General features: G+C 43.8%; 5 protein-coding genes across 5 annotated transcripts; 3 read left to right on the top strand and 2 right to left on the bottom strand.

The window, feature by feature from the left end:
• Positions 1-970: 970 nt before the first annotated feature.
• Positions 971-2,142, top strand: M438DRAFT_110770 (uncharacterized protein). Its single transcript, XM_029898691.1, has 2 exons — positions 971-1,335; positions 1,390-2,142. The coding sequence occupies exon 2, from the start codon at positions 1,425-1,427 to the stop codon at positions 1,992-1,994; it is 570 nt and encodes a 189-aa protein (XP_029756538.1). The 5' UTR covers positions 971-1,335; positions 1,390-1,424; the 3' UTR covers positions 1,995-2,142.
• Positions 2,143-10,825: 8,683 nt separating this feature from the next.
• M438DRAFT_338891 (uncharacterized protein) lies at positions 10,826-12,264 on the top strand (the record flags this gene model as incomplete). The annotated part of the gene is made up of 3 exons (XM_029904163.1): positions 10,826-10,932; positions 10,984-11,886; positions 12,228-12,264. 3 exons carry the CDS (start codon positions 10,826-10,828, stop codon positions 12,262-12,264), a joined length of 1,047 nt encoding a protein of 348 aa, XP_029756537.1.
• A 93-nt stretch (positions 12,265-12,357) lies between these two features.
• Positions 12,358-13,473, bottom strand: M438DRAFT_408731 (uncharacterized protein). Its single transcript, XM_029909972.1, has 3 exons — positions 13,353-13,473; positions 12,983-13,299; positions 12,358-12,930 (listed from the first exon to the last, which is right to left on the bottom strand). Exons 2-3 carry the CDS (start codon positions 13,289-13,291, stop codon positions 12,544-12,546), a joined length of 696 nt encoding a protein of 231 aa, XP_029756536.1. The 5' UTR covers positions 13,292-13,299; positions 13,353-13,473; the 3' UTR covers positions 12,358-12,543.
• A 2,102-nt stretch (positions 13,474-15,575) lies between these two features.
• Positions 15,576-17,069, bottom strand: M438DRAFT_368634 (uncharacterized protein). Its single transcript, XM_029908057.1, has 2 exons — positions 16,740-17,069; positions 15,576-16,687 (listed from the first exon to the last, which is right to left on the bottom strand). The coding sequence occupies exons 1-2, from the start codon at positions 16,751-16,753 to the stop codon at positions 15,784-15,786; spliced, it is 918 nt and encodes a 305-aa protein (XP_029756535.1). The 5' UTR covers positions 16,754-17,069; the 3' UTR covers positions 15,576-15,783.
• Positions 17,070-17,802: 733 nt separating this feature from the next.
• Positions 17,803-19,202, top strand: M438DRAFT_326222 (Per1-like protein; the record flags this gene model as incomplete). The annotated part of the gene is made up of 3 exons (XM_029903117.1): positions 17,803-17,910; positions 17,971-18,013; positions 18,114-19,202. The coding sequence occupies 3 exons, from the start codon at positions 17,803-17,805 to the stop codon at positions 18,938-18,940; spliced, it is 978 nt and encodes a 325-aa protein (XP_029756534.1). The 3' UTR covers positions 18,941-19,202.
• Positions 19,203-19,242: the final 40 nt, after the last annotated feature.

Below are 19,242 nucleotides of genomic sequence, written 5' to 3'. Positions count from 1 at the left end.
GCCTGATTGAGAAATGTGATGATGGGCGGAATCAAGGTGTTTGCTGTTTGTTTGCACTGTTGATGTCTCAGCTTCCACGTGATACATGCTCACGGCCGATCTTTGTTCAACCGACAGCAATACAAGGAGCTGACTTCTCGGCCAGTTTAGTTCCACCTTTTCTTGAAGAAAGACAAAGCAAAATATTGTCGACATGTGTCCTTCGTGCGACACGCCTTCTATCGACGCCATAGCATGAGAATAGTCGGCACAACTCGCAATCCAACACCCCGTCGCCAAATCAATGCTGCCGAAATAATCCGAGTCCACTCTGCGCGTGTCATATACCTCACTCCATCAAATCTGCCTGCGCTACAAACGTGAGCCAGCTTGCTCGACGTGCTGGAACAGTCAAGAGGGGGAACATGGTCGAGGACAGTCACAACAACAGGGTTCGCTCGCCTGTTACGCCGTTTGAAGAGATGGAAGCAGTCGAAGCAGTCGAAGCAGTCGAAGCAGTTGAAACGGTAGAAACATTACACTCGTATGACCAAGATGGGGCACGAGCTATTGGATATATCACGACATGATATCCTTCGAAGTTGTTATGCCTTGGTCCATTGATGTCCCCACCAGGCCGAAGTAGCCATGTCAGTCTCGTTTACGCTTGCACTCCACGTAAACCATAGCATCAGGACCACAACGGCCTCGTGCGAGCTCGAGCCTATTCAGCACGTTTCGTATATCTTCCTCCATTGCCTGTCGTGGCTTGAAGGGATTTCAACTCTCAGTTCCTGGTCTTCTTAATTCACTTTGGTTCATCTCCTCCTTGCCCAACTTCTCCATTTCTTGCAACTCCCTTCTTCCTTCTTCATTCTCTCCACTCCACTCTGCTCCTGAGCCTCCCAGATTCGCCTCGCTCAAAGTGACGTGTGGGCAGATTCGAATACATACAGCAGTCTCCAAACGAACATACCGCGACGCAAATCAGAAGATCTCAGAGCTCCGCCATACAATCCTGCTACGATCTCAACTCTTACTGCCACCTCATTTCCTTCACTCGCATAGCTCTCTTGCCTTTCTGGGACACCTCAATCAAGGTGTCGACATCGCCACATTGCAAAGCGCGCGCCACCAAACCTCCGAAGTGAATACGACAGACATATAAGCCTTCCGACGCTTCGCTCTCCTACTTCAACCCTCTTTGTCTTAGCACACTCTCTTTCCTTCATCAACCACTCCGCGCAGACAGATTTGGCAGGATCCATATCACAGCGCGTTCAGATCTCGACCCTCAGCCCGAAGAGAGACACAGATCTCCACTCCAACACCGAAGATCTCATACGACTTTCACATGTACTACACTCCTATCCTTTGGCCGTTCAGATCCGACTAACGTCTGTATATTAGATTTGAGATCTGTCCGTCGCTCCACCCTGCCCACGATGGCGCTTTCACCAGCCCAGCTCAAGATTCAGCCGTTGATCCAATCGCTCGTCGCCGCATTCCCAGCCAATGCCACCCAATCAAATCAAGATCTCTTCATATCTATCTATCTCGAAACTAAAGACGACGGCACACCAACTATCGAGAAGATCAAGGCAATTGTAGCCGCGCTGGCCTCGGGTGATTTCCACTTCCCAGCTACCGTCAAGATCTGGAAGCCTTTGCTGTACTTCGTCCAGCACTTTGCGTGGCTCTACTACCCCGTACGCGGCTCCAAGAAGACCAAGCACAGACTGTATGTTGGCAAGGTCATATCTGCACTGGGACACGAGCAGCACGTCTGGGCCGAGATCTCTGGAGGCAACAGTTGGACGTTGAAAATGTACGTGAGTCTTCACGAGACCCGCGTGGATGGCAAATCCACTCTGTGGGCGTGGAAAAGAGGCGATCGTATGTGCATGACATGGTACTGGCCCCTCCAGAAGCTGTTCAGACTCGGCGACTTCCCCAAGAAGGACTTTGGCGACAAAAAGGAGGAAGATTACGGCACGACGTATGCTCTTANGTAGATCCCAACACCACGACTGGCCAGAACTTGGACCGTACACCTGCTACAGCCCCATCCTTGGTACGTTCTGGTGAATGGGGTTTGAGGACCTTGTCTGCCGCAGAACGAGCTAGGTGGCCTGCTGGTTATACTGTGGGCCACCTTGGTGAAAGGGGTTTGCCGCCCTTGTCTGCCGCAGAACGAGCCAGGTGGCCTGCTGGTTATACTGTGGGCCGCCTAGGTGACAGACCACGTAACGGTCGTCGTTAACACACTTCGCGTACGCATTAGCATACCGAGTGTTGGGAGAGGGTCTGCATGAGATCTGAGAGGAGGGTTTTTGAGACACCATTTGAGAGACACACACCTTCTCGTCCTTCGAGGCCAGGGGTATACGGAAGAAAGGTCCAGGTCTATAGAGATCAGGACTTTTCTGGCGAGGCGGAATATGATATTCATGAAGAACGAGATCTAGGAGGGCTGCTGATACGCAGAACCTGCGAGTATTCAACAAGGCAAAGCTCAAATCTTAGCAGATTTGGGGAAGGGCTTTTTTGACATTTCACGATCAACACGGAATGTCCTTTCGAGACAAAACTCTTTATACTTGAATTTAACATCTACTTTTCATTAACAACTTTAAGGTGTTAGCCTCACGTAATTTCATGTTTCATTTGTTTGATATGTAATGCTCTAAACCTATTAGTTAAAATTGTTATAGACACAATGGATACAGTTAATGTCATAATTAGAGCGAATTCTTAGCGAATAGGCCGCTTAGGTTAACTTAACCATCAAATTTAGCTTTACATAGCGAATTCCTATAGTAATTAGAATAACCTTAATATATCTACCTATATAGCGTATTTTGACGTACTTTATAGTTTGTTTAGTAGCTAATGTTATCGCGTAGCTCTAGCTACTATTTAATAATAAAGAGGATCCTACTACTATTACTAGTGCCCTTAGGATCTACCTAGTAACTATCTATCGTGCACGTTAGAACTATACGATATATAGAGCTATCTACCGTTTAAGACTAGTGTGCCTTAGTAGGCTAGCGAAGCTAACCTTAGATTAAGAGTATATAAGTATCTAAGGGTGTTTTAAGCATAGTTAGAAGTCTTCGAAACTAACTAGGTTAGCGAGTATTAGATTACCTTAACGGACGCCCTACTACTTACCTCGATAAAGTCGCTTCCTTTATATACGACGACTATAACGTAGCCCTTAGCGAGAGCGGCATTTAGAGGTTACTACGTAGGAGTTTAAATAAGTCGTGCAACGGGTGCATAAAATACTCTAGCTAGCGTAGGGAAGTAATCCTAGAGCCTATAGAATCAATCGAAGGTAGAGACGCGACCTTTACTAGTAAAAGCGTGCTAACAGTATATGGCGTAGTAATTGATTAATTAAAGAGAAGAAGAGTATCTACGGGCGCAATCTGTTAAGAACGTCCTACTCTGCTAAGGCGTTAGGATGCTAAGCTAACCTTGTTATCCCCTTACTTGTTACAGCCTATTATAGACCTATCTGTAACAGAACCTTACCGTATTGTAATAGAGTTGCAACTCCTCTAAGTGTGCTAGGACTGCACTATTTTCAACTCTCCTACTTAGGACTATGCACACATTACTGCATGCCTAGTAAACTAACAAACCTCTTAAATGGAGACTTATTTAATGGCTTTATAAGGCCATTAGCAACCATGTTAGTTGTTCCTACAAACTTAACCTTAAGCCTATTCTTCTTAAGGAGATCCCTCTAGTAATGGTAGGCTACATTAATGTGTTTTGACCTATTAGAGATTTGTGCATCTCTTACTAAACTAAGGGCAGCTTAATTGTCTCCTCTAATAAGAATAGGGGAAGTAATTATGTACTTCATTTTCTGTTTAAGTGTTAGCTAGAATGCGCTTTCTCCTATAAGATAGGCAGAGCCTATATCTCTTAGAGTAAGTGCAATCCATTATGACTGTTTTGCTACTGCACACATAGCCATGTATTTAGCATCCATTGTAGAAGTAGCCATAGATTTCTACTTCTTGCTTATCTAACTAATAGGACCATCTGCAACTATAAACACATTCCTAAGAATTGATAGTCTATTAGATCTTATAGAAGCAAAGTCAGAGTTAGAGTACCCTACTAGCCTAGACTAGTTCATCCCCTTAAATGTGAGCCCTTAATCTTATGTTAATCTTAGGTATTTAAGGATATGTCTTGTAGCAGACATATAGAATTCGGCCGGATCTCCTAGGTACTAGCTTAGTCTCCTAAGAGCAAAAGAAATGTTAGGTCTTGTTAAAATGGCAAGATACATAAGCTTCCCAATTAATGTCTAGTACCCCTTTTAATCGGTTCTTAGATTAGCCTATTCCGCTAGCCTAATGGAGTTATATCCATTTATTAGGGTGCTTGTCTTTCTTGTCTTATCTTGTTGCATATTGTATATAGAGAGAATCTCTCTAATGTAGTGTGCTTAATCCAATTTTACAATCCTCTTCTTTCTATCTCTAGTGACTTATACTCCTAGGATCTTCTTAACTTCTCCTAGGTCCTTAATCTTAAAGACTTTTCTAAATTCTGACTTAAACCAGTTAATACTCTTAATTGACTTTAAGGCAATAAGGATATCATCAACATAAACTAGGAGAATCAAATTCTTATTAGGATGTGTTAATAGGTAGGGGTTAGCATCTAATTGTACAAAGCCTAGCTTTTGCAACTTAAGAGTACACTTCTCATTCTAGTCTCTTGCAGCCTACTTAAGTCCATACAAACTTCTATAGACCTTAAGACATTAGCTAGCAGGTACAGTTATTCTAGGAGGTGCCTTCATATAGATGTCTTCCTTTAAGAATGATTTAGTAAAGGCGTTATTAACATTAACAGAGTAGCATTCAAGATCCTAGATTGCAACTATTGCAAAGAAGATTCTTAGAGTATTATGTCTTAGAGTAGGCGCAAAGGTGTACTTATAATTAACTCCAAATTTCTGTAAGAATCCTCTTGTAATAAGCCTCGCCTTAAGCTTATCTAGAGAGCCATTAGTGTTGAACTTTGTTACAAAGACCTATTTGCTAGAAACAATGTTGCAACCTATAGGTGGAGTAGTAATCTTAAAGGTGCTATTTGTAGCAAGTGCATTTAGTTCATTTTGTATTGCTTCTCTCTAGCCTTCTCCCTATATCTTATCTACAATTACTTTAAGATAGGTAAGGGGAATAGGAATATTTATTCTTCCTTATGCAACAAATGCTACCTCTTCATCCTCTTATAGTGAATAGGATTCTTAGAACTGTTGCAGGAGATAGTTAGTTATCGACTAATAATCTTCATCTTGCAACACATCCTTATCTATTACTAATAAGGCTAGAAGGGAGAATAAGGCCTTATAGTGCTTTGCCATTTGTTCATCTTCTAAATAGTCCATGTTGCTCTCTTCTCTAGACCTTTTCCTATTTTAAACTTGTTTATTAATGTAGGGATTAGCAATGTACTTATACTAACTCCTATTAAAACTAGGTGGTTTAGTGATGACAACATTAACTCCTGGCTTCTCTATTGGTACAGCTTCTAGGGGACTAGATGTGTCCTTCGTTCCTGCAACTAGTGTTATTATAATAGGTGTTATTGCAATAGGTGTTGTTGTAATAGGGGTTGTTGCAATAGGGGTTTTAGTAGGCTCTTCTATTATAGCTTCCTTCTAGGTAAAACTTCTTGTAGTTCTATTAGATGTAGGCTGTTCATCTGCTCCTACTAATCGTAGTCTCTAGGTAGGATTATCTTGTCTTTTATCTATATCTTGTTGCAGAGTTTAGTTAACTCCTACTAATTTTGGATTCCCTTATGCTATAGTTTGCTCTTGCAGAACTTCTTTCTTAATCCTAGGTCTGCTACGAGGATTTCTCTCTGCTGCTATGCTAGGAGAATGCTAGCTCTTAAAATTAAGCTCTTCTAGCGTAAGCTTCTCTTGCTTAAAGAACTTAATGTTACTAGTCTTAATTACATCCTTTCTGTTAGGTGCCTAGATAAGGAATTGCTTGCTAGTGTCTGCAACATATCCTAGGAATGCACTAACTCTCGCTTTGTCTATAAGCTTGTCTCTTCTAAAGGATTATGGAATTGATTCTCTTTCTATATAGGAATGAACCTTATAACCCTAGACTCTAATGTGGTCTATGTTTAGGGTTCTTCTAGTAAAGGCTTCATATGGGCTTATAAGGTGATCATTAATGACTAGTCCATTTAATGTCCGATTCCTAATGTAGATGCCTGCCTAACAGGCTTCTACCTAGAATTCTGCTAGTAGACCTAAGTCCTTAAGGAGGGCTCTTATATCATTTTCGATCTGTTAGTTTTCCCTCTTAACTAGACCATTCTGTGTTAAGGTGTGTAGGATTGTTGTCTAAGCTTCGATTCTATACTGTTCTTTAAGTCTAGAGAAATGTTTCACCAATTCCTTTGCATTGTTAAGTCTAACACTCTTAAGAAGATGGCTAGACTGTCTCTTAACTTAAATCTTCTAGGTTGCAAGCCTATCGGGGCATTCCTTTCTCTCCTTAATAGGGATTATCTAGGACATTCTTGTATAGTCATCTTTAATAACCATTGCCTAGGTAAAGCCTTCTCTAGAGGTAGGGAATGGTCTACATGTATTAATAGATACCCTTTCTAGGGGGTGTTCTTTTCTAGCTAATACTTTGCCTTTTAACTTGCGGAATTTTGTTAGTGTGCAAGTCTAGCATGTGTGCTTAACAACTTTAACTGCTTTAGCCATAGTTGTAACCTTATGTAGGTTTGCAATCTTTGTAGATCTAAGGTAGGCAAATCTCCGGTAATATAGCATATAGTTGTCTATATCTCTCTTGTTAGAAGCATTAGCATTAGAATTAGATTCACTTTTAGCTTCATCTTCTTAAATTAAAGGAAGAGCCTTAGGTGCAACTATTATAGGTACTGTAACGTCCTTTGCAAGTGTTACAATATCTCTTTTAAGCGGACTATCTAGTTAGGATTAAGTTGCTATAAAAGCCTGTAGATTTGATTTTTTCTGAGCTAGCTTTAGTAAGATGGAATCTAGAATATAGATTCCTCCCCTCTCCTTTGCGTGTAGAATAGTGTTACTATCCTTATTAAGGTAGTACATGTTCTGCGAATTAAAGCTGCCTTTTAAACCGGCTTTACACAATTTTCTACTAGAAAGTAGATTTACTCTAAGTTCAGGAACGAGCAGAACATCTTTTAATCTAAATCTCCCTCCTCTACGGTCCATTATATCTATAACTCCTCTCTTTGTTAAAAAGAGCTTCCCTCTACTAATAGCGATCGTTGTTCGCCTTATGGTTATAGGAGGTTCACTAAATAGAGAGGAATTATTAGTCATGTAGGAACTTACGCTAGAGTCGGATATCTAGCTGTCTGCTATTATAGTACTAACATTTTCTTTACTAAGGTTTGCATACTTAGTCTCTAGTTCTCCTTAATCACTTCTAGATAGGCTGTCTAAACTAGAGTTAGTTAACTCTAATTTAGCCTATGTTATAAGATGAGCCTTTATGAACTTGCTTCCCTATAACTGTTTAACGGTCTTCTTTAGGTACTCAATTTCTTTATTTAGTCTTGCAACTTCGTTTCCTTAAGAAGATATCTATTTACTTAACTTCTTGCTGTCTAGATGTTCTCTTCGAAGCTTCCTACTATAGGCCTTAACTGTAGAGATATAGTTGTAGGACTTTATCTAGTAATTAGGTGCACTACATAGATGACAGCTTAGTCTATCCCTCTGCAACGGACTCCTTACTCTAGTAGGTGAATTTCTCTTCTAGTAAGATGGCTTGCTACTCTAGTAGGGCTTCTTTGCGTAGTAAGCAGCCTCTAGATTGATAGTTGCTTATACCTCATTTAGGATAAGTAGAACTTCCTTAGGGTCAACTTTTCCTCTAGCATTAATTCCTGCTTTGTATGCAGCATACTCGATAGGTAGTGCTGCAAGTAGTTGTTAGATTCTAGACTTAATTGAGTTAAGGGATTTCAACTTAGGTCTTTGTTTAATAACCTTCTTGCCTAGGGTATTAATTTGTTGCTAGGTAGCATCAATTGAAGTAGATGCATTAATCTTAAATGTGGAGAATTTAACTAGGTATTGTCGGCCTATAGATGCTAGTCTTATCTTGTACTTCTTCTAGAGTCTCTCCTAGATGGCTTTAGAAGTCTCTTCCTCTTCAACCAATTTAAGGTTAAATTCATTTAGAGATAATCTAATGTAGTATCTAGCCTTTGCATCCTTTTGTCTAAAGAGTGCGACATTAGTTGTTCCACCAATAGGTGGATCTTTAAGTAAGATGTTCTTTACACTATCTATAACAGATGCCGGTATAGGAGGTGTTGTAGGGGGTGTTAATGTACTCTCTATAGCCTAGAAGACTCCTTTAGCTTTAAGCTAGTCTTTTATCTGCATAAACCATTTGTCTATATTGTCCCTACTAAGGGTTGCTACCCTCTAGTGCTTAGACATTGTGTAGTTGTCTGCTAAATCCATCTTATAAAGATGTTGTAGTTATAGTTACAATTAAGCTCTCTTTCTATTGTCGTGTTACAATTGCTATCGTGTTAGTTATAAGTTAACTTATTATATGCTAAAGGTGTGTATTAGCAGAAGGGGTTAGATTTCTAAAAGTACTCGACTAAGGCGATATTACCTAAGTAGGTTTAGTCGTCTAAGGGTGGAAACGGGTAACTATGTGTCTCTATTTCCACAGTTATGTAGGTGACTAAGTATCCTAGTTGCCTTAGTAATGTGTGTGTATAGCTGTGTATCCTTGTTGCTACAGCAGTAATAGGTGACTAAGTTTCTCTATTGCCTTAGTGGTGTAGGTAACTATGTATCCTAGTTGCTATAGTCTCTCTCCTCTTGTTTATCTCCTACTGTCTTAGTAGAGCCTTAACAAGTTACATAGGTTCCAGGATTATGCAAAACCCGGGCTCATAACTAGTTTAAATAAGTCGTGCAACGGGTGCATAAAATACTCTAGCTAGCGTAGGGAAGTAATCCTAGAGCCTATAGAATTAATCGAAGGTGGAGACGCGACCTTTACTAGTGAAAGCGTGCTAACAGTATATGGCGTGGTAATTGATTAATTAAAGAGAAGAAGAGTATCTACGGGCGCAATCTATTAAGAACGTCCTGCTCTGCTAAGGCGTTAGGATGCTAAGCTAACCTTATTATCCCCTTACTTGTTATAGCCTATTGTAGACCTATCTGCAATAGAACCTTACCGTATTGTAATAGAGTTGTAACTCCTCTAAGTGTGCTAGGACTGCACTATTTTCAACTGTAGGCATAAATAGTCGAGGAAGATATTAAATAAGAAGGTAATAGAGAGGAGCGAGAAATTACGTCTATATTACTACGCTTAAGCTATAGGATAACGTATAGAGGACCTTATGTTTATTAATAAGAGCGCTGCAAATAAGCGTACTAGTAGTCGTAAGTATAGATAGTTAACCTAAGGGGCTAGATGTATTAATTTTAAGAAGGTTAAAAGGAGTAAGATATAGTTAGTCTTACTAGCTATAACACTTATTAGTCTATTAATTAATAGTAGGCACTTCCTCTTTACTAGCTAACTTACCTCTTAATTTATAATAAGGTCTAATAAGTGTAGTTTAATTTATAGACTAATAGATAGGGGAATAAAGAGAGCGTAAGCTAGAAGTAACTAATATAGTTTAGGTCTAATTCGAACCGTAGTCCTTAGCTTACGCTAAGCTAAACTACCTATTTAGCCTCTTTAAGCCTTACGCTCCTTCTTCTTTCCTTATCCTATAGCTTGTTAATTTAATGTTATTAACTACGCATTAGTCCTTATTAGTAACTAATAAAGGGTCTATAAGCGTACGGCATAAAGTAGCCTTAGCGTTCTTAGTAAGAGCTAAGGACTATAATTCAAATTAGAGCTAAACCGTGTTAATTTATGTACTATTACTTACCTTTATAGCACTTAGCCTACTTATTAAGCTAGTACTAGTAGTACTAGTAACTATTGTATTTAGTCTTAATTTAAAGATAGATTCTAGCGTCCTACTTAGTTACTAAATGCTACTCCTTTAAACCCTATAACATTAACACTATTAACCCTACTAACTAGCTATCCTTAAGGCTATCCTTATAGTAGTACTAAAGGCTACGTTAGAGGAGGACCTAGTCTAAGAGGAGGACATATAAGAGGTAGCTATAGTAGAGGGGGTGCTACTTAGATAGTTAAATACGCTACTCTAAAGACCCTTAATAATGTGCTCTATAAGGAGGCGGTTAAAGCTACTAAGGAAGTAGCTCGTACTAAGGATGACGACACTTAGCTACATGCTCGTAGCTTTAGCTATACCGAACACACATAGTAGGAAAACAAACGAGTCTATACCGTGAACTTTGGAAAAAATGCAAGTTTATTTCATGTTGCCCATTAAACGTCTAACATTAGTTAAAATAGTAAGGGAAAACAGTGCTAAGACCAGTCTCTACGGGTTCAAAGAAATTGGACTACACATCCGGTAAAGTCTAGCACACGTCCGGTAAGAGCCCCCCTCGTTATTCAGCGACTAGAGGGATATATCCAGAACAAGCCTGATATCCACTTGTACATGAGTGAACTCCAAGTTGAGGTAAACATGACCTTTCTCTTCATGGCCCGCCCTTGATGTTCATCAAGGAAGGCTCGCTGCTTTCCAGTCAGGCGTTTCAACGCTACACCAGTGGCTACTTCCCCTTTCGTGACATCCGCGTCCTCTTGTTTATATTTTCTTCATCGACACAACTTTCAGACATGCATCAACAAAAAACAACATAATTATGGCGGCCAGATTCGCATTCAACCCGCATGCGATTTCTCCAGACTCGAGCGAAGATGAATCCAGCAGTAGGGACGAGGGTACAGACTCAACCGAGTCAGACGAAGAGTAAGGTTAGAAAATCACTATCCATCAGCTCGAGGCTGACTGGATCTGTAGTACCGTAGACGAGATCGTTCATATCAATGGGGACATCACCAACGCGGCGAAAGCCTGGAACATGCCAGAGGAAGAACTTCATGAGATGATCCAAGCGACTCAACGTGTATCGGATACTATCAACGTCGTACCAATCAAGAGGGGGGACATACCAGATCCACATGTTTTGCAAAGGACAATGGACAAGGAGGGACTCCGATTGAGACTTGATGGCTATGACAAATGGATCAAGGCCAGCAAGGAAGAGACGCCTTGTTCATTGTTGGATCTTCTGGTGAACGAATATCGATCAGGAAATCAACAACAAACCAACCATGATGCCCTTCTTGGGAGTTTCTCGTCCGTCCTCTTTTCAACGCATTCTGCGGTACTGGAGGCAATATTGGAAGGCAACATCTCGCAGAAATACTTCACAGACCCCTCGACCAGATCTGTGTTGGATTTCCTTTCGGCAGAGTCAGCTGCACACCGAGTGAGACCAGGTATCTACTGCAACGCCATCGGTTCGGCAAATACTGGAGAGTTTTTGACTATCGAGGAACTCGAGAACACACTGAGATTGATGAAGATCTACCTCGATGGAACGGACGATGACCAAATCAAGAAGATTGACAACGCCATGTCCCGACAGTACAAACTAGGAAAACGAAGATATATTGAGAACAATCGAGCTGCATGTCAAATCCGCATCTTCATCAACGCGACCAAGGCAAGGATTGCCGTGATTGCAAGGAGTCTGGATCCGCGTTCTCCCCTACCCCTTTCGATTCTGGAGTTCGGATACGGAGTAGATGTCGAGAACCGACTTGCAGCTCATCGCCGTCATGAGAGTTCCAATTACATCATGAATCTTTTCCAGACTTGTTGTCAAATCCTATTTCCCGGAAAGTACAGATTGCATCAGTACGTGGTCTTCTTGTGTTCCACTCCAGATCAGACATCGACAGCAGAGGTGCTTTTTCACCTGCTTGGCCAAGGATATATCAGCAACGGTTGTGGATTTTCACATTGGCCAGCCGGTCTTAGCAGTCATCATGCATATAAATTGAGGTCAAGTATGTGGTGTAGTTTTGCGAGATGGAACATGGAGCATACACCTCGTCAGAGCAATGTAGATGCTTTCAAGATCGCAATGAAGATAAGAGCTGACGAGGACGCTGAGCGCGAGCGTCGACTTTTGGAACAAATCGGGAAAATTGAGCGTCTGGGAGAAAAAGCCCTCGCTCCAAATTTGATACAGGCAGTGGAACACACAGAGAGACTGGCAAGATCTTTGCCTGATCTGGTGGCACGTTTCACAGACATGTTTCTCGGTGTACGAGGTCAAGATCATTAATAGCTTAGTGTTGAGAGAAGACAAGAGAATTGAAAGGACTTCAATTAATCGATTGATTTGAGTTGCAACTTGCAAGAATAAAGAAATTCCACATCAGTGTCGGCCCTTGGTCACATTGATCTGTGACTGTCCCTGTTTGAATGCTTCCATGCTACCGTGTTTGACCTGTTGACCTGTTTCTACATTCCGAATCCTCAGGTCCTGCCCATTGGCTGTGTGGTCTTCTAGACGAGATCTTCCTCATCTTCGACGGGTTGAGTCAACTCGATCTCGGGGATGGTGGCAAGGGACAAGTCTTCCAGGCCGTAAATGATCATGCCATGTTCGTCTCTCTGGATTGCTCTAGGAACGGCGGCCACGGCCTTGTCGAAGTTCTCGTGCAGAGCGGCGCCGAAGGGGGTGACGGGAATACCGTGATCGTCAAGGCGCCAGAGCTTGTGGAGGACGGTCATTGTGCCATTTTCAGGATCGAACAAGCGCTGATGGTAATACTCGAGGTTGATGAAGACGCTCTCTGGCATCTCTGCCGCTGCGATGCCGGGTAGCTTGTCGAGTCCATGACGTTGGTGGAGAGTGATCTGGCTGTCGCCGACGGGCTCTGTGAGCCAGCGCTGACCAAAGAGTTAGCACATGTACCAATGATCCAAGGAAGTTGGAACTCACATAGACGAAGATGAGTTCCTTGTAACGAGCCATGTCTTTGACGACCTGGAGCATCTCAGGCGATCTACAAGCCACCATCTCCTCGATGTCGGTGCCTGGGTCTTTGGCCTTGGCTGCTTCGACTGCGGCGATGAAACGACTGGTGGCTGCGAGACCTTTCTCGAGTTCGTTGCCCTGTGGGAGGACGGGCATCTCGACCTCATCGCGTTTGATCTGGTCTTGGAGGATTTCATTCAATCTCTTGGTTTCCTTGATTTCCTCGAGCAGCTCCTTCTCAAGTGCTTGGAGCTCTTCCATCTTGGTAGTCATGGTAATGCCTATCCAAATGTGTCAGTGAGAACCACAACCATCTCCAGATCTGGTCACATACGCGCTCTGGAGATCTTTGCGTGTTTGTCTTGTAGGAATTAAATGTGTGCCGTGATGAGACGACAAGGTGAATACTGAGTCTGTCCGAATAAGTCGACGAATCTGACACCACGGTGTTGCTGTGGTAGTGGTATGAAGGAAGGAAGAAGAAAATTAGAGAAAGGGAAGAGGTCAGTGCTGCGCGTGTGAAAGCGAAGCGCGTCGAAGAATAAGTGAATGTTTACGACTGTACGCTCACTACATGTGAAAGGTTGAATGAATTGCAGTCTCCGCGAAACCCCGATTGACGATCTCACATCGTACGACAGGAGTAGTTTTTCCTTTGTGCTTTTGCTCAACACCCATATAAAGGTTGACCCGGAGAGCGAGCACTTTTGAAACATATGAACTTTCATTGTTATTCCAATACCTTTGTCCCACCCCCCATGTCCGTCTTCACCCACTCGCTTCAGGTATCGATATACGCTGCCATATACCCATTATGATGAGAGTGTCGTTTTGTGTCTAAGATGTTTAGTGCTCACGTTTGTGATGGAAGGAATGTAGCAGGAGACAAGAAGCATTGATCATGCTTTGCACAACAATGCTGTAATTGTGTCTGTTCTTTACAATGCTCTGGTATATCCTTCATAATTCATCGCTTGCCTGTGCATCCATCTCCTCCGCGTTACAGGAGTAAGAACATCACCCTATTCCTGATCTAGACATGCAGCCCAAGCCCAGATCCACCCTTTTGTGCTCTCATCGACTCTGATGTTGTCCTCTTCGACATATTCTTGCAGATCACCCCTTCACACTCAGATCTCCACCATCAACGAGTTTCCAAGTATCATTGGCTCCCATCAAATCCTTCAAGCCACTTTTGATCCCAACGTCTCCTTCGAGCGAGATCCTGGAAACTGTCTTTGTGTTCTTGTACCAGTTCGTACCGATTCTGAGATGTAGATCGTGCAGTATCAGGGTCTGGAGGTCCGTCTCGTCCTTTAAGACCAGGAACATGTCTCTGACGGCATCGAATCCGGCTTCCGACACAAGGTGTATGTCAATCAATTCCAGGGAGCGTAAAGATGTCTGATTGTGACGAAAGAAGCCTCCCAATTTGAGCGGGTTGGCAAGGGAATCCTTAATGCTCACGACTTCAAGAGAACATTGATCGATGATACAACGCATCGAGGTGAGATGCTCCTGTGGATCGGTATGCATATAAGGGTAGAATGCCTGATACTCTGCGACACCATCAAAGGCTTGTCCTGAGATCTCGAGACGCTTGCCGTGCGAGTGGATCTTGAGCAGAGCTGGCTTCTCACCAGAAATCTGGATATGGATACCCGTTGTAGAGTACCTGGCGCTATGCGCAATGAAGAACAACCTCTCGTATTCGGTATGCATACGCATAAGCTGTGGGAGAGTACCGAATTTCGAGCTCATGTTGAGTCTGGCACCATCGATGCGGAAACCGGTAGCAAGCGATGATCGTCTGATGATATCCAGGGTTAAGAAAGGCTGGTGGTATGTATCCCGAGTCTCGTTGTACCGTACGCCCAAACCATAAGCATGCTGCACGAAAGGCTGAAGGGTTTCTGAGTGTTCGTCGTGAATGCCAAAAACGACTCTGTTGTTTGAGAAGTCCAAGTTCACGAAAGCCTTTGATAGCAGGGCAACGCATGTAAGGCCATCGATTTCGGTTCCGCTGTGTCCAATGAGATTGCAGGTTCCAATGGTGATTTGGCGTATGCACGGAGCGAATTCAGAGTGTGCTGTGACCTCCACCAAAGATTCCAAGCTCTTTCTGGTCAACTCGACGCGGTATTCTGTAAAGTACTTTCGGCAAAACAGTCTGAGGGAGATTCGGAGCATTGTGCTACATGTCAACCTCAGGTTGTGGAGGACGGTGGTGTCGCAATCTGAGATGATCTTGTCGATAAGTTCGTTAGGCATCTCCAAGATCCATGAAACATCGGCACTTGAATTGAAGGACGAGACCATGTTAGGGCGTAAGAGGTAGAGTGATCCAATCAGGTCTGCCATCGACGACGATGATGAAGCCGAAAGCTGGGCAGGATATGTCGAAATCTGGACAGATGGTTGTTGTTGTTGTGTCTCGAGAGAAGGTGGAAGGAAAGAAGGTGGGGATGTAGAATTTGAATGTCATTTTTTGACAGGAAAGAACGATGTTCAGAACGCTACCCTGAATAGCTGAAATGTGTTTGTGATTTTGGTTAGACCATGACATTCAATTTTCATCGGTTCGAAATGTATAACTTGGATATTTTCCATGAGCAATTGACTAAATCAACGCTCAGCCCGTCCCACCCTAAACCCAAATTCCCACTTCGTGTCCATATCTTATCGATTGTTTTCATCTGTTGCTCACGGCCATGTGCATGCGCAAGTTGTGAGTTATGCTTAGCGGCATCCTCTTTGGATGGTCTCTACCAACGACCGCCATCGAAACATGGCACCTTACTGAGGAAAACTGCCATGTTCATCGAGAGGGTCTGAAGAGCGGGGATGGTCAGTTGCCTGCGAGTTTCCCATGCACAAATCTCCTTGAACCCGCGAATCATATCATTTCCCTCAATGATAAGCTCGAGTACACGCTGCGCCATGTCGCTTTTTCCTTCAGACTCAAATCTCTTCTTCCACTGTCCGAGGGTGAGCTGTTCGTGAGAGTGCGTGCATAACTTGAAGAAGCAGACGAGTACAGTCCAATGGCTGGCATCGTTAGATCTGAGGTCCATGTTGATTCGGCGCTTGGTGCAGTCCCAGAAGAATTTGAAGGAGACAAATCTAAGGCTCTCGACTTGGAAGGAATCGATGTTCGGTAGCCAAATGCTAGGATTGCGACCCATTATGTGTTCAAATCTGTCACGACACTTATAAATCGGGCGAGATTCGCATGGTGACATCAAACGCAGTTTAATGTAGTTGTTGCGGTAGAAGATGGGGGAAGCTTCTCTGCGGACCTGACTGGAAGTGTGGAGGAGGGCTGGCATCTTTTCGACTTTTGCTCCAATCTCATACTCCGACTGGCTGATGGAATTGGGGATAGCCATTTCATAGACGAGTTGACGGAGCTCAGTGGGTAAGTCCATAAGACGGAAGTTGCAGGACTTGTCGGCCTTCACAAGTGCCTTGCGAAGAGATTTAGGTGTGCGCTTCTTCTTGCATTTCTTGCCGCGTCTCTTGTTGCGATTTTGAGGCAGCTTGATTCCACGCTCCTTGATAGATCTTGACAGGTCCGAGAAGCTCCAGGTATGGTACGGGTTGTGGATCTGGCACTTGTGCTTGTGTTCGGCGACATTTTCATACCACAATCCGAGTGCTTTGAGGAGCCTGTGAGGGTTGACTTAGTATTTGATAGACGGCAATCTATAACAGATCTTACCTCTTGAAACGCATGATCTGTCTGTGAAGTAGATGGTGGATGTTGGACTGAGTTGGAAATCTGCCGCGCGAATTTGAGATGAATATGTTCAGCGATGTATGTTGTTGGTAAGATGGTCTGGGAGTAAGAGCCGGAAGTTTGTGATGATCAGAAGGCAAAGCCGAAGTGAGAATGACGAAGCTCGATATTTGAGAACAATGGTGAGTGAGTCGCTGCTCGACAATGGGATTTGATGAATGAAAAAGTGAAAGCGGAAAGCCAATGGCAATATCACAAGCAATGTCATTGTCGACGTGGGCACGCTTCTATGCACAGTATAATTGTGAATCATCCTCGTTGCTGGATGGATAGACTTTCATTCACGTTCAAGATCACGCCGTCGAGGCCGCTTTCTGGAGATTTTTCATGACGACGTGCTGCGATTTTGCCTGTATGGCCCGTCAAAACTCGTGAGACGCAAGCTACGATTTGGGTGGTTCGGTTGAACCCTTCGAATGATGCAGAGGAGGAAAAATTGAGTCGGGTTTGGTCTTACTAATGCGGGGCTAGGTGGCATGTACTCGAGTAAGTCATCCAACAAGCTCTCGGAGACAAGGAGCTCCACGATGGCAAAGCAGATCAATAAGCCCTGCCTCCCCGTATGCTAAACTTTGTCACGCGCACCCTGTAGAAATGCACAATGTTTTCTTAAGATTAGTGCAGCCCTCCGCTAAGAGTGTGATACTTAGCGCCTCTCTGCAGACGACTAGAGAGATCTTAAAAATATTGTGCATTTTTACAGACTAAATAACCCCGGGCATGGCCGTGGGAGATGGCTAGAAGTGACAGAATTTAGCACACGGGAAGGTGGCATGAAGAGGAAACGGCAAAAAGAAATGGACGACTAGGGGATCGAACCCTAGACCTTCAGCATGCAAAGCAGACGCGCTACCACTGCGCCAGACGCCCAATCATATGTTTGTTTGTCAAACTTTAGCGTTCATCAATTTCCCGCAGCTGTCCAAGCCTCGGCAAGTACAGACCGGAATCTCAGGAGACCTTGAAGCATCCCAGATACACAAACATGCAGCTTCGGAGCAACGCATTAAGGGCTGCTGTAGTGGCAGCGCTGGCTATAACAGTCAGCGCATCATTGGGCGACCGTCTGCCAGACTTCAAAGAATGCGTCAAGGTAAAGTCAACTCACTTGCGACAGCACACCGGAGCTCGCTGGCTAACACAACCATCACAGACATGTACGGCCACCAATTGCGTACCCGGCGGTCCCTCTATCTGTAAGCGCCTCCCCATATAGCCGAGCCAAGAAGAACACATACAAAGAGAAGGAAACAAGCAAAAGGACAAGAACAAGAAGCTCATGGATATACACAACAGCCCTCCAACACCGCCTCCTCCTCTGGGACTGCCCGTCTGAATGCGACTACACCTGCCAACACGTCGTCACCGACACGCGCCTCGCTCGTGACCCACCCTACCGCCAACCGGTCCTTCAATTCCACGGCAAATGGCCCTTCTACCGTTTCCTCGGCATGCAAGAACCCTTCAGCGTCATCTTCTCCCTCCTCAACTTTCTCGCCCACGATCACGGTATGAAAGTCCTCCGCGAAAAGGTACCCGCCTCCTACCCTCTGCGCAAATTCTACCTCGGCTTTGGCTACTTTGGACTCGCGTCATGGCTGTTCAGTTGCGTCTTCCACACGCGCGACTTTGCGATTACGGAAAAGTTGGATTATTTCGGTGCTGGGGCTAGTGTGATGTATGGCTTGTTTTTGAGTGTGGTGAGGGTTTTCAGATTGGATAAGGATACACCGAAACGTAGCTCTGTGCTGCGCGCTTGGATTTTGCTGTGTGCTGTTCTTTACACGGCACATATTTGCTACTTGTCCTTCTGGCGCTTCGACTATACCTACAATATGGCCGCCAATGTCGCGGTCGGCATTATCCAGAACTTGATCTGGAGTTGGTTCAGTATCAGCAGATACCAAAAGACCAAGCGCATGTGGGCGGCATGGCCTGGTTTGATCGTCGCATGGGTCATCCTTGCCATGAGTTTGGAACTTTTTGATTTCCCTCCTTGGTGGGGAGCTATCGATGCACACAGTCTTTGGCATTTGATGACGGTATTCCCGACACTATGGTGGTACAGCTTCCTCATCAAGGACGCACAGGAGGATATGCAAGGACATCGTCTCAAGGCATAGAATTGCCTTGTATAAAACCACATTCGACAGAACCGCCAAACCATCCCATAGAAACTCAAAGACTTACGCATTCACTACTCTGTATCTCATCTCCTTGGACCCCTGTCCAATCCCCAAACCCTTCCTGCATTTTGACAAGCCAAAACGTGCCTGTACAGCCTACTCGAGAGCACAAGCAAAGATCTATCATAAACAGCAAAACCACCTTCACTCAAAAGCAAGGGATTTTCTCCACTAAAAAACTACTATATATTCTCCATCCTCCCACAATCCAATCCTTTTCTTTTCCATCATCGCTGAGG

Source organism: Aureobasidium pullulans, assembly GCF_000721785.1.
Source record: "Aureobasidium pullulans EXF-150 unplaced genomic scaffold scaffold_25, whole genome shotgun sequence".
In the NCBI taxonomy this organism is placed as follows: Eukaryota; Fungi; Ascomycota; class Dothideomycetes; order Dothideales; family Saccotheciaceae; genus Aureobasidium; species Aureobasidium pullulans.
Note: the sequence above shows the minus strand (reverse complement) of the source record. Positions and strands in the feature narration are given on the sequence as shown.

Coding starts and splice junctions, on each gene's coding strand:
- M438DRAFT_408731 (XM_029909972.1), bottom strand. CDS start 13,291: ATGACTACCAAGATGGAAGAGCTCCAAGCACTTGAGAAGGAGCTGCTC. Junction 12,931..12,982: donor AGGAACTCATCTTCGTCTAT/GTGAGTTCCAAC, acceptor CTCTTTGGTCAG/CGCTGGCTCACAGAGCCCGT.